General features: G+C 47.2%; 1 protein-coding gene across 1 annotated transcript in view; it reads left to right on the top strand.

Annotated features, from left to right (window-relative positions):
* Window positions 1-12,720, top strand: part of USP16 (ubiquitin specific peptidase 16) — a 557,777-nt gene that overhangs the window by 429,197 nt on the left and 115,860 nt on the right. The window contains exon 16 of the mRNA XM_029578724.1: window positions 9,528-9,622. Within this exon, the coding sequence (XP_029434584.1) occupies window positions 9,528-9,622 (95 nt within the window). The remainder of the gene's footprint in view (window positions 1-9,527; window positions 9,623-12,720) is intronic.

Raw genomic sequence — 12,720 nt, forward strand, 5'->3', positions numbered from 1 at the left:
AGGATGAATTAGTCGTGTAATTCCCACCCAACTCCCTGGACAATCTCGTGTCTGACTCCGTCTAGAGCTTGGATAACACCGAGACAGGATAGGAGTCACATGGGAGATACTCCCACAGCTTTGTGCGCTTTGAGAAAGCTCTGTCACCTAGAGGACCAGAGGACATTCCCCAAAGTCATGGCTAATTCATCCTGCTATCCACAGAAAACACAGTTTACTGTAAGCAAACATGCTCTTCTCTGAGGACAAACAGGACAGCAGTCCAACTACATCGGATGGAGCCTGGCATGAAAAACATGTCAGTTTCTAGAACTTTGAGGCTCATTGAGCATGCAGTATTCAACACATCTACACAGTGTGCCCTCAGTCTCTTCTTTTCCGCAGAGCCTTGCATTTCGCGGTTGGGTGAGCCTCACTTTTTGCACAGGTTCTTTGTGCTTTTAAAATATATTTTTCTGCTTCTCTTTCAAAGTATTCCTCACCTGGTCGATGTGGGGTCTCCCCAGTTCTCCTGTTAGCATCTTAGGTGGTTCTACTTTTTCGACAAGTTTCTTTTCACTGCTGATACCCCCGGGACAGTGGTGCACTCTGTGCCTGTTGGCTATTGAAGGCTACCACCATCAATTTCAAACTCGCATCCCTTTTGTTTCATTTTGACATGTCCACTTTTGGGTTTCAAGTGATGCTTCAGGTATACAAGGACCATGTCTGTCATGGACTCCCATGATAGATGAGTCCTCTGCCTTGGGGCATCACACGATGTCTGGGTTTGCAGCAATTGTGCCAGGATGACCCCAAAGGGACGCAAGATCCGGCTCAACAAGGTGGAGTGCCTCATTGGGCTGGAGAAAACCTATCCATTGATATCGACATCGAGGGACCTTGGAGCTGCATTGATGAATACCAAGCTGTCGACATCGGCAGGGCCACTGGCTCCATTGATTGTCATCAGCTGAAAAGACGCTGGTCAGTCTCTTCCAGGTCAAGGATGTCAGGTTTGTTGTCCTCTACCTTGGCACCGTGGAAAAGATCAATCCAGGCATCAGTCCCCATCTATGCACAGTGCCAGGCACGGGGATGCATCAGCTTCTGTTGTGAGGCCCTGAAGCAACCCCATGGAGAGGAGAGCCAGTCCTCCATCGAGGCCAGGGGTGCCCCAGGTCTCCATTGGTTCCATTGCCAGCCACCAATTCTCTCAGTTCTGAAGAGGATCTGGTTACATCTTCTGCGTCACAGCCTGTTTTGGTATTTGCAATGTTCAAGGAGGAGTTGGAGCGGCACATGCAACTGGGCATGGAGAAGGTAATACACGGCCTTGACGTCTGAGCACAGACACCGGCTCCATCGCTCCTCGAGCCACTGCTGGAATTGCTACGTGCTTATTGGTGTATTACTGCCTCAGCTGGTGGCATTGATGTCCTACAGGGCATAGCCTCCGCCACCAGCCGATCCAGTTCTCCTGGTTCCTCCCAGGAGGAAACACCCCCCCCCCCGATACAGAGATGGCACCAGGGCCCAGGCCAAAAAAGCCAGCTGCACTGGTGCCTGCACTGGTCGGGGCTGAATGCCTAGGTGTCCCAACACCAGTCAATGACAGCGGAGATGAGGGCACCTATGATTCCTCCGTGGCTTCTGATGATGCTTTGGATGGCCTTCCCTTGGAACCATCTCCTCCAAGTGATCAAAGGAAGTCCCCGCCAGAGGACCTCTCCTTCGCAGGCTTTTTTCGGGTGATGGAGGCTAGATATCCTCCATTACTTGGAGCCTGCCAAGGAAATTGTGGCAGTCCTAGTACCCAAGATCTTTGAGGAATTACTGATGAGAATGTGGGAACACACCTCACTTGCCTTCTGTGAATAGGAAGACTGACACAATTTATCTTGTCCAAAAGGCTCTTGGATTCAACAAGCATCAGCTGCCCCACCAATTGATGGTTGTCTAATCTGCTCTCAAGAAGGCCAAATGCACCTAGATGCAATCCTCTGTGCCCCCAGGGAAGGATCACAAAGTGATGCACGCTTTTGGAAGAAAGATGTTTCAGGGCGCTATGCTTACTACCTGCATAGCAGCCTATCAGCTCTACATGAATCAATATATGTGGGGCATCTTGAAGCAGGTGCAGCACATTGATGAGAAACTGCCTCAGCAGCAGCAAGAAACCTTCCAGTCGCTGGTGCTTAAGGGCTTGCAGTGTGGGAAACACAGGGCTCTTGCAACCTATGATTTCACGATGGTATCAAGGATCACTGCAGCGGGAATCGGCACCTGCAGGTCTGCATGGCTGTGAGCCTCAGAGTTCACATCAGAGATGTAGGAACAACTTTCTGACTTGCTGAGTACAGGAGAGAATTTCTTTGGAGGTAAAGGAGCAGTGGCCCAAATCCAGGACCACCATGCACCCCTACAACAGCTCTCCACTGGCATACAGGACCCGCCCTTCTCAGCTAGAAGACCGTCTAGTTTTGGACCAAATTTATTTATTTATTTATTTAGCATTTTTATATACCGACTTTCCAATAACAGAATTACTGATCAATTCGGTTTACATTCTAAACAATAACATTGACAAGTAAATGTCTTACAATGAACAGGTCGATATAACTTGGATTAGTACATATGGGGTTAATAACATAAGTAAAAGATACAAATAATTCCTCCTTCCAACTGCAGAGGTAATACTCTCTGCTGCCTCATTCCCGTCAGCAACGCCGCAGATCTCGTGGCCGTCCCAGGCAAAAGAGAGCCCCAAAGACCCAGCTGGTGCCTCAGTTCACTTCTGGGATGGGGTTTTGACTGGATCACAGGGCACATAACCAAGTGACCCTTATCTGGGACAGTGGACCTGCTGGTTGTGGGAACTCGTGGCCCTCCTGCCAATTTCTCCCCCCGAGGGGGAGATCTTCTCTTTCTTAACTGTCAGAGCAATCATATTCATTCCACTAGGGCAGAGAGGGTGGGGATTTTATTCCATGTACTTCCTGATACCAAAGAAAACGGGGACACTGTCCCATCCTAGATCTAAGGGCCTTGAACACATTCAGATTCAAAAGAAAAGTTCCAGATTGTTTTCCTGGGCACCCTGTCCCAGGGTATCCTGGGCATCCTTCTTGCAAAACTTGGACTGGCTATGTATGCTTCCTGGATCTAAAGGATGCTTACACTTATATGGCGATCTTCCCAAGTCATAGGAAGTCTCTCCGATTTGTGGTGGAAAAACAGCACATCCAGTATCATGTTTTGCCATTTGGGCTTGCGTCCGCACCACATGTCTTTACAGAATGCCTAGTGGTGGTGGCAGCACACCTTTACAGCATGGGATTTCACTTTTTCCCATACCTGGACAATTGGCTGTTCAAGAGCACCTCTCAGGCGGGGACCAACAAGTCCAGGCGCTCAGCCATCAAGGTGCTGGAGACATTAGGGTTCATTGTCTACCCCAAGTCCCATCTCAGCCCATTACCACATTGGATTTCTTTGGAGCCCTGCTAGCAAGGCTCAGGCCAAGGCCTTCCTGCCCCCGGCAATGGGCCATTGACCTGATAACCATCAACCGAGGCAGGGATTCAACAGAGCCAGAGTTGAAAGCCTGGCATATGTTGAGGTTGTACGGCCACATGGCCAAAAAGGTACATGCACTCTCTTGGCATGTTTACACATGCGAAAGGCCCAATGGACAAATAGGTCACCGTAGGGCCAAGCCACTCGGGACCTCCAGGATTTCATCCATCTCTCTGTCCTGGTGGTGGGAAATTTCAGATCTGGAAAGAGGAGTGTTCTTTTGAACTCCTCCCCCCGCCGCCCCCCCCCCCCCCCCCCCCAAATTGTCCCTATCATGGATGTGTCCACCCTGGGTTGGGGAGCTCAAGTAGATTGACTTAGCACACCAGGGCCTAAGGTCTGTCCAGGGATGTCTTTGTCAAATCAGTTTCCTGGAGCTCTGGGTGATCAGGTACACACTCTGTGCTTTCAGAGATCAGCTGCCTAAAAAAATTGTTCTGATACAGGTAGCACATTGCCACTTGGTTGTCCATGTCAATAATCAGGAAGGAACGGGATCGTACCTTCTGTGTCATGAAGCGGTCTAGATCTGGACGTGGGCCCTTTCCTATGGGATGGTGCTCAGGGCCATATACCTTCCGGAATGGAGAATGTAATTGCGGACAGACTGCCTTCAGACCCCACAATTGGTCTCTGGACCAAGGAGTGGCAAATCGGATCTTTTGCCTCTGGGGAAGCCCGCATATGGATCTTCTCTAAGCTTCTTGGAATAGGAAGTTTCCTCAGTTCTACTACTTGTACAGGACACACAGCAAATCAACTTCAGACGCCATCACCCATCATTGGGGTGAGGGTCTAATGTATGTGTAACCTCCAGCTCCACTGGTAGCAAAGGCTATAATCCTTATAGCCACTAATTGGCCAAGACAGGTCTGGTTTCCACTCCTCCAAGAAGATGTCCATCTGGAAACTGACATCCCCAGATCTCATCACACAGGATCAAGGCAGGTTGCACCATCCCAACCTCTAAGCCGTGTGGCTCACAGCCTGGATGTTTGACACTGCAACCACTCGATCTCTCAAAGGATATCTCTGGTCCTAGTGGCTTGTAGAAAGTCTGCATTAAAAAGTCCTACAGACTGAAGGTAGAGGAGGGTTTTACGTGTGGTGCGAGCAGAAGGCCCTAGATCCTTTCTTCTGCTCCACACAAAAGCTGCTTGACTACCTTCTACACTTATCAGAAGCTGGCTTGAAGACTAATTCTTTAGCGTTCATCTAAGCGCAAGTGGTGCATACCACCATGGTGTAGATGGTACACTTTCTCTGTACAGCCTATAGTTGAACGGTTCATGTGGGGTCTGCTTCAGTTGTCTTGGGACCTCAGTGTGGTCTTACCTTAGCCCTGAGGTACTTGATTTGGAAAGACAAAGTTTTGGTTGCAGTCACTTCAGCACATAGGATCAGCGAGCTCCAGACCTTATCCACTTTAACACTGTTTTTTCATGTCAGGGTGGTCTTACATATGCACCCTAAGTTCCTGCCTAAGGTGGTGTCTGACTTCCATCTTAACCAGTCCATCTTCCTGCCAACATTCTTTCCCAGGCCCCATTTCACACCAAGGCGAACAAGCCCTGCACAGTTAGGCTAAGGCTCTTTTGCAGTCCAATCTGGAGCAGTCCACACAACTTTGTTTTGCTTGATAGGAATAAGTTGGGCATTTGCCGCAGCCAAGCAGACGCTTTCTAATTGGCTGGCAGACTGCATCTCCTACTGTTATACCTAGGCGAGACTGCATCTTAAGGGTCTTGTCAAAGCTGCGACAGGGAGCTATCACCAGAAAACTATAGCCCGGTAAGCCTGACTTCAGTGCCAGGAAAAATCATGGAAACTGTTATAAAGAGTAAAATGACAGAACATTTAGATAGACATGATTTAATAGGACATAGATGACCTGATAGATGAGTGAATTTGGATTTTCAGAAAGTGTTTGACAAGGTCCCTCATGAGAGGCTTCTAAGAAAAGTAAAAAGGGATAGGAGGCGATGTCCTTTTGTGGATTGCAAACTGGTTAAAAGACAGAGAACAGTAGGATTAAATGATCTGCTTTCACAGTGAAAAAAGATAATCAGTGGAGTACCTCAGGGATCTGTACTTGGACTGGTGCTTTTTAATATATTTAAAAATGATCTGGAAAGAGGTTCGACGAGTGAGGTGATCAAATTTGCAGATGACACAAAATGATTTAGTTAAATCATAAGCAGATTGTGATAAATTGTAGGAGGACCTTGTGAGACTGGAAGATTAGGCGTCCAAATGCAGATGAAATTTAATGTGGACAAGTGCAAGGTGATGCATATAGGGAAAAATAACCCTCGCTGTTACGCAACGTTAGGTTCCATATTAGGAGCTACCACCCAGAAAAGAGATCTAGGCATCATAGTGCATAGAAATTGTCGGCTCAGTGTTCTATGGCGGTCAAAAAAGCAAACAATGTTAGGATTTATTAGGAAGGGAATGGCGAATAAAACTGTGGATATTGTCATGCCTCTGTATCGCTCCATGTTGAGACCGCACCTTGAATACTGTGTGCAGTTCTGGTTGCCGCATCTCAAAAAAGATATAGTTGCACTGTAGAAAGTATAGAAAGGGCGACCAAAATGATAAAGGGCATGGAACGGCGCCCCTATGAGGAAAGGCTTAAAGAGATTAGGGCTCTTCAGCTCAGAGAAGAGACTGCTGAGAAGGAATATATGTTAGAGGTCTGCAAAATCATGAAAGGACTTGAATAAGTAAATGTGAATCGGTTATTTTACTCTTTCAGATAATAGGACTAGGGCGTACTCCATGAAGTTAGCAAGTAGCATTTTTAAAACAAATTGGAGAAAATTCTTTATCACTCAATGTAAGTGTTGCGTTCATGCCTCTTCTCGCCCCTTGCTCCACCCTCTGTACCTTGGGAACGACTCCCTTCGGCTCTGATGGACAGATGCAGCTGCGACGTCTCCCTGCCTCTTGGTCCCGGTGTCCCCAGGCTGGCTTGATGCTACGGATCCAGACTTTGTACCAGCAAGGGTGCGAACCTTGGGAGTGTCCCCCGTAGTGACGTCATCCATTTTCACTTTAAAAGGTCTTTGTTTGCTAACCTCTAACGAGTTAGCAAGGAACTCCAACAGGACTTGCTTCGGCAGTCCACGATACTTGCAACAACGATCTGAGTCAGCCAGGGGAATCCTTCTCCACTGCTTGGCCTTTTCAAATTTACCAGGAGTACCCGCTCCACAGGGGCTCCGCTCTCTCTTCTTGATTTCAGATTGCCAAGACGGGATCCAGTACTCGCTCCTCGAGGGCCTACATCCCTGAATAAGAAGACTCCTCATTGCCTGGAAGCGATCGCGGACGTGAACACAGTGAGTTCTATTGTACATAGGAATCGGTACTCGCTCCACCAGGGCCTACATTCCTATAGCTCTGAAGACTCCCTTCCGTCCAAGACGTTATCGCAGGTACAGAGATCGTGAGTTACATTGGCAAGATTCCAGATAGGAACCGGTACTCGCTCCACGAGGGCCCATGTTCCTAGAATCCTTTACAGACTCTTCTACTCTAGAAGCCATTTCATATACAGCTATTGTGAGTTCTTATTACAGACTGTTAGAGGAACCAGTGCTCGCCTGCGGCTCCTGTTCCTGAATATACTGAAGACTCTGTGGCATAGAGTCCATTGCAGACATCTAACTATTGTGAGTGTACCATCTTGTATCCAGTATACCCTGTCTACTCACTACTTCTAGTCTCTCTCTCTACAGCTCAACAACCCAGAGATTATAATTCCGGTATCAGAAGGACTTCAGCCCTGTCGGACACAGCGACTCATTACTGCCACCACTGATGGTTCAGCTTCCAGCCTAATAAAGAGCTATTTGTGTTTATTTCATATTCTAGCCTAGCCAGTGGTTCCTCTCAGGATCTCCTCCTGGGGGCGGTCATCTGCCATCAGCCCAGGGATTCACCATTTCCTCCAAGTGGTCATTTCTTACACTACTGTCACTCTGTGGGAGCCAACCACTACAGACCACTAACACTGCTTACGGAAGTATTATATATAGAGCTAACTCCTCTTTCTATGGGACTTGCCAGCAGCCAATATATAACAGATTACTACTCCATAGCGGAGACATGATAGATTGCTATCTCAGTAGCAAAGTACAATATATCTATTGCTAGCTCCTCTCCTCAGAGGAATATCATTGAACAGATTGCCAACTCCTTTTCCTTGGGGAGTTGAACCATATCAGATTGCTACCTCCTTCCCTTACAGGAGCATCCAACAGCAGTTCATTAACAGATTACTAACTCCGCCCTCCTGGTGGGTAAGCACTACAGATAGCTAATTCCTCCCCTCTAGAGGAGCAGATGTGGTTAAGGCAATTAGGGTAGCTGGATTTAAAAAAGGTGAAGTCCATAAACTGCTATTAATAAGGAATAGCCACTGCTTGTTACCAGCATCAGTAGTTTGGAACTTTTTAATGTTTGGGTGCTAGCCAGGTACTTGTGACTTGGATTGGCCAGTGTTGGAAACAGGATACTGGGCTTGATGGACCCTTGGTCTGACCCAGTATGGCATATCTTACATTCTTATTCACATCACATTATTGTTTGGATAGGGATGGCTGACGCAACAGCAAGTTTGGCCAATCTGTCCTTTGGAACTTGTTTGAGGTTGGTCATTTTTTGTTGAGGCTGCCCGCCCCCGTTACCAACAAAACTGGTTGTTGTGCCAGTTGGCACTTATTTGGGTGTTTTGTTGGTCCCCTTTTATGTTTTTAGCTAGAGATTTACTGAGGTATGAGGACTACCATCCTGTTTTGTCCTCTGAGAAAGCAGAGTTACTTACCTCTAGCAAGTGTTCCTCAAGGACAGCAGGATGTTATTCCTCATAACACCCACCCGCCACCCCACGTAGTTAGGTTTCCACTATTTGGGGTTTTTCTCCTTCATTATTTTATTCTCTTGAATTCTGATATAAGGCAGAGGGGAGCCCGCATGGACACGTGGTATATTGCTTGCATGAGTATACCCACTGAAGCTCAAAGTTCTAGAATCTTTGACATACGTTTTCTGTGCTGGGCTCCATCTGATGATGTCACCCTTGTGTGAGGACTGACATCCTGCTGGCCTCTGAGAACACCAGTTATATAGGTAAGCAAGTCTACTTTACAGCTGGCTCATTGGAGAGCCAAGCCAGAGAAATGTGACTGAGTCAGTGTGTCGTGCACACATTAACATTTTGGTTCCTAGGAATTGCCTGCCCTTGGTGTCCTCATCAATAGTCTTTGTAAGAGGCAGTGAACAGATTGCAGATAATTCTTCTCTTGGTTTATGATGGTTTCTGTTACTAGTGTATTGTAGTTGACGAATCTATTAGTATTGAGTGAACTTAACCAAAGTAGTATTCAATTAAGGAAAACAGATTTTGGAGTCACTATATAACTTCTTACTATATAACTTTCTTAGCTTCATCAGTGTAAGTGATATGCATCCAAATTAAATCTGGCTTTAGTAATTCACACTCAGTTTTAATACATCAACTTTCACTGCATTTTAACAGCAATGAAAACAAACTCTAAATTCAGGGCTGGTCTGGTGACTTAAAATGTCAAATGCTATACATTGCAATGGAGAAGTTCCCAGGTCTGCTGGAAAGGCAGCCTTCACAGTTCCCAGCAGGGAGGTTTATCACTCAAAGGTGACACCTAGTGGCCAGATTCAGGGCCCATGATTGCAGAGTTCCAGAAGGAGCCCAGGGTGGGTAGTTTATGAATGAAGGCTCATAGTACCAGATCTTGACTGCTTCCTAATGAGTTCAAGGAAACTGCTAGGCCAAAAACAAATTATTCATTGTGCCAACTGAAGTAATACTTTGAAGTATCTTTTTTAAAGAGCAGAGTAATTGTATGGCCTAATTAGCTAACTAATTTAGCTTTACACTGATTGCTGGAGTTTCTAATCTCTGTGCTTTTTATCTGCAGGTAAAAAGAAGCATGTTTACACTAGTGCCATAAAGCAGATGCTAATTTCTCTTCCCCCTCCAATTCTTACTCTTCATCTAAAGAGATTCCAACAGGTAAAGTAATTCAAGGCCTCAGTTTTCCTGCTAGACATTTTTCAGAAGGGATCTATTTGTTTTATGTAAAAATTATTGGTTACAGTTTGCAATACTAGAAAATATTTTCTTCATATTTACATCCTTGTAATGTCTTTCCTAATGTTCCTCATTGGTTTTCTTTCAGATTCTACACAGTATTTAAGCATCTGGTCCTCACTTAAAAATGCTTTCAAGGCTGGCCCTTTTTCTGTTCTTATTTATAGTTTACTCTGTTCCATGTTCTTTCTACTTTAGATCCCGCCTACTTCTCAACACTCCCTTCTACCACAATTTCATTAAAACAAGCTAATTCCTGCTAAATGCTCCCACTTTAACATTTTTCCAGTACCACCTTTTGGATTTCCTTTTCCTTAGTTCCTTGCCACCTCTTTCCCTAGCCATGCAATGCTTTGTACAGGTTGGTTGTTCCCTGTGGGTACCCAGATCAGTCCAGACTCCTGGGTTTTGCCTCCCCTCCAGCAGATGGAAACAGAAAAAGTTTTACTGACACTGCAGTCTGATTTAAAAAAAAAAAAAAGACGAAAGAAGCAATTTAAGCATGCCTCCCAGGGGTTTTAAGGTTCTGGTGGGGCTATCCCCCCTGGTTTGTGAGGCGAATGTGCAGGGGGTTGGGGAGTGATTGCTTGGTACCTTGGCACTGGTGGCTCCAGTTTCTGCACCCTGAAGGAGGATCAGAACCTGCTGCCAATCTTTCTAAGGGAAGTACCATTTTCTTTGATATTTAATTTGATTAGAGTTTAAAGAGAAAAAAAAAGTTTTCCTGAAGGGCAGTAGGGCAGTCATGGTATGACTGGTCCCCCCTCACAGACGATCAGGCGGCTCAGTGTTTTTTCCTTTCTCCGGGGTGCTTCTTGTTTTTGGTTGCAGTGGACGACCCATTCCTGCTGAGCGCGGAGTCGGCAACCATTCTGTCCACATTCTCAGCTGCCTCGTAGCCCGTGGAGGGAGAGGGGGATATCCCTCCTCTGTTGTCCCCTGCAGCTAGAACCTCTGGGGGAGATCGGGATGCTGCAGAAAATCATGCTGCTGCGGCTGAGGACTCTCAGGGGGATTCAGATCCTTCTTCCAACTTCTCCAATTATGTGCTGTTACTCCAAAAAGCTTAATAAAGCCAAGAAAGCCAGAACTGCGGAGGATCCGCAGAGCGTTGTAGGCCGGCAAAGAGGGCCAGGACCTCTCAGGCTCTGGGGCCACTAGGATCCGGCGGGTCCCAAGGGCACCATCGACAGCTGCGGACAATTCCTCCGAAGTCTCGGATGTGGAGGACTCATGCGAGCTGGACCCACCTGGGTCCAGTGCTGTGTTGGCGGACCAGGATCCAGCTCAGGCTTTGTCCAAAGGGCCTGTGGTTGAGGGGGATGATCCCAAAGTGGTCCTGTTGTTCCACAGGGAGGAGCTAGATCCCTTGATTCCTAAAGTTCTGGAAGAACTAGGTTTAAAGGTTCAGCGGGAAGAGTCTGCTATGGAAGATGTGGACCTGGTTCTGACTGGTCTTCGGGGCCCAACAAGATATTTTCATTTCCATCATTTGGTCAGTTCCTTGGTGTTTAGGGAGTGGGATACTCTCGACACAGGCCTGAAGGTCAGCAGGGCCATGGACAAGCTATACCCCTTGCCAGAAGAAACACTGGAGCTTCTGAGAATCCCTAAGATAGATGCCTCATGTTCAGCAGTTACCAAGAAGGCAACCATTCCAGTAGCTGGTTCCACAGCTTTGAGGGATCCTCAGGATAGAAAGTTGGAAGCATATCTCAAGAAGATTTTCGAGGTGTCTGCACTTGGCATTTGAGCGGCTGTGTGCAGCAGCTTCATGTTGAGGGGCGCTGGGTTCAGCACTTACAAGCTGACAAGTCCTTGTCTGATTCCGAGATACAGGAGGCGGAGCGGCTGAAAGTCGTGGTAGCCTGAGGTGCAGAAGCATTGTATGATCTTATCAGGACCTCCTCCAGAACCCTAACTTCTGCGGTTTCAGCCCCCAGGCTCCTCTAGTTGAGAATTGGTCAGCTGACATATCGTCCAAGGCACAGCTAGGGGCCTTGCCTTTTAAAGGGAATTTGCTCTTCATTCGGGATTTGGAGGAGATGATTAAGCTTCTCTGCGAGAAGAAGTTTCACAAATTGCCTGAAGATAAGCCGAAGGGGAAATGCTCCTTCCTAGCCCATTTCTATGCAGGAAGAAATAGGCATTTTCGACCAGCCAAGGCCTCTGGTAACTCCCAACGACAACCCTCTGGGAGGCAGCCGTTGTGGAGCCAGCCCTTTCGAGGGAAGAGGCCAGGAAGAGATGGCTTTTCCCAAGGAGGCTGCAAATCTGCCCGGTGATGCCAGGCTGGTTCGCTTCTCAGAGCCAACCATAGGAGGCCGATTGACCCTGTTCTACGAGAAGTGGACCAAGATTACTTCAGACCAGTGGGTCTTAAGTGAGATAAAACCAGGTTACGCTTTAGAATTTGCTCGTCCACTAAGAGACTTGTTCCTGGTCTCCCTGTGCACTTATGACGAAAAGAAGCGTTGTCTTCACAGGCTGGGAACCATTGTTCCGTCCCCATGGAAGAGCAAGGGACAGGCTGCAATTCTATTTATTTCATAGCTCCCAAGAAAGGTGAACACGGCCTTATGGGTTCCTCGTTTTCGCATGGAGGCTTCGCGCTCATCGATTGCCTTGGTGCACAAAGGGGAGTACCTGGCGTTGCTGAATTTGACCGAAGCATATTTACATATAGGCATCAGGCCAGACAATCAAAGATATCTGAGATTTTATGTTCTGGGGGAACATTTCCAGTTTTGCACTCTGCCCTTCGGTTTGGCAACTGCTCCCAGGACCTTCACCAAGGTGAAGGTCATGGTGGCGGCGGCTCTACAGAAGGACAGGTCCTGGTTTACCCCTGTCTGGAAGATTGTTTGATCTGGGTGAAGTCGGAATCCTTTGCCAGGAGATATCAGACCTGGCTGTTCAACGTTTGCGATCGTTAGGATGGATAGTCGATCTGTCCAAGAACCACCTTTCCCTTTCTCAGATTTTGGAATTCCTGGGGGTGCGTTTCGACACCCAGGTGG

Source organism: Rhinatrema bivittatum, chromosome 15 (genome assembly GCF_901001135.1).
Source record: "Rhinatrema bivittatum chromosome 15, aRhiBiv1.1, whole genome shotgun sequence".
Lineage (NCBI taxonomy): Eukaryota > Metazoa > Chordata > Amphibia > Gymnophiona > Rhinatrematidae > Rhinatrema > Rhinatrema bivittatum.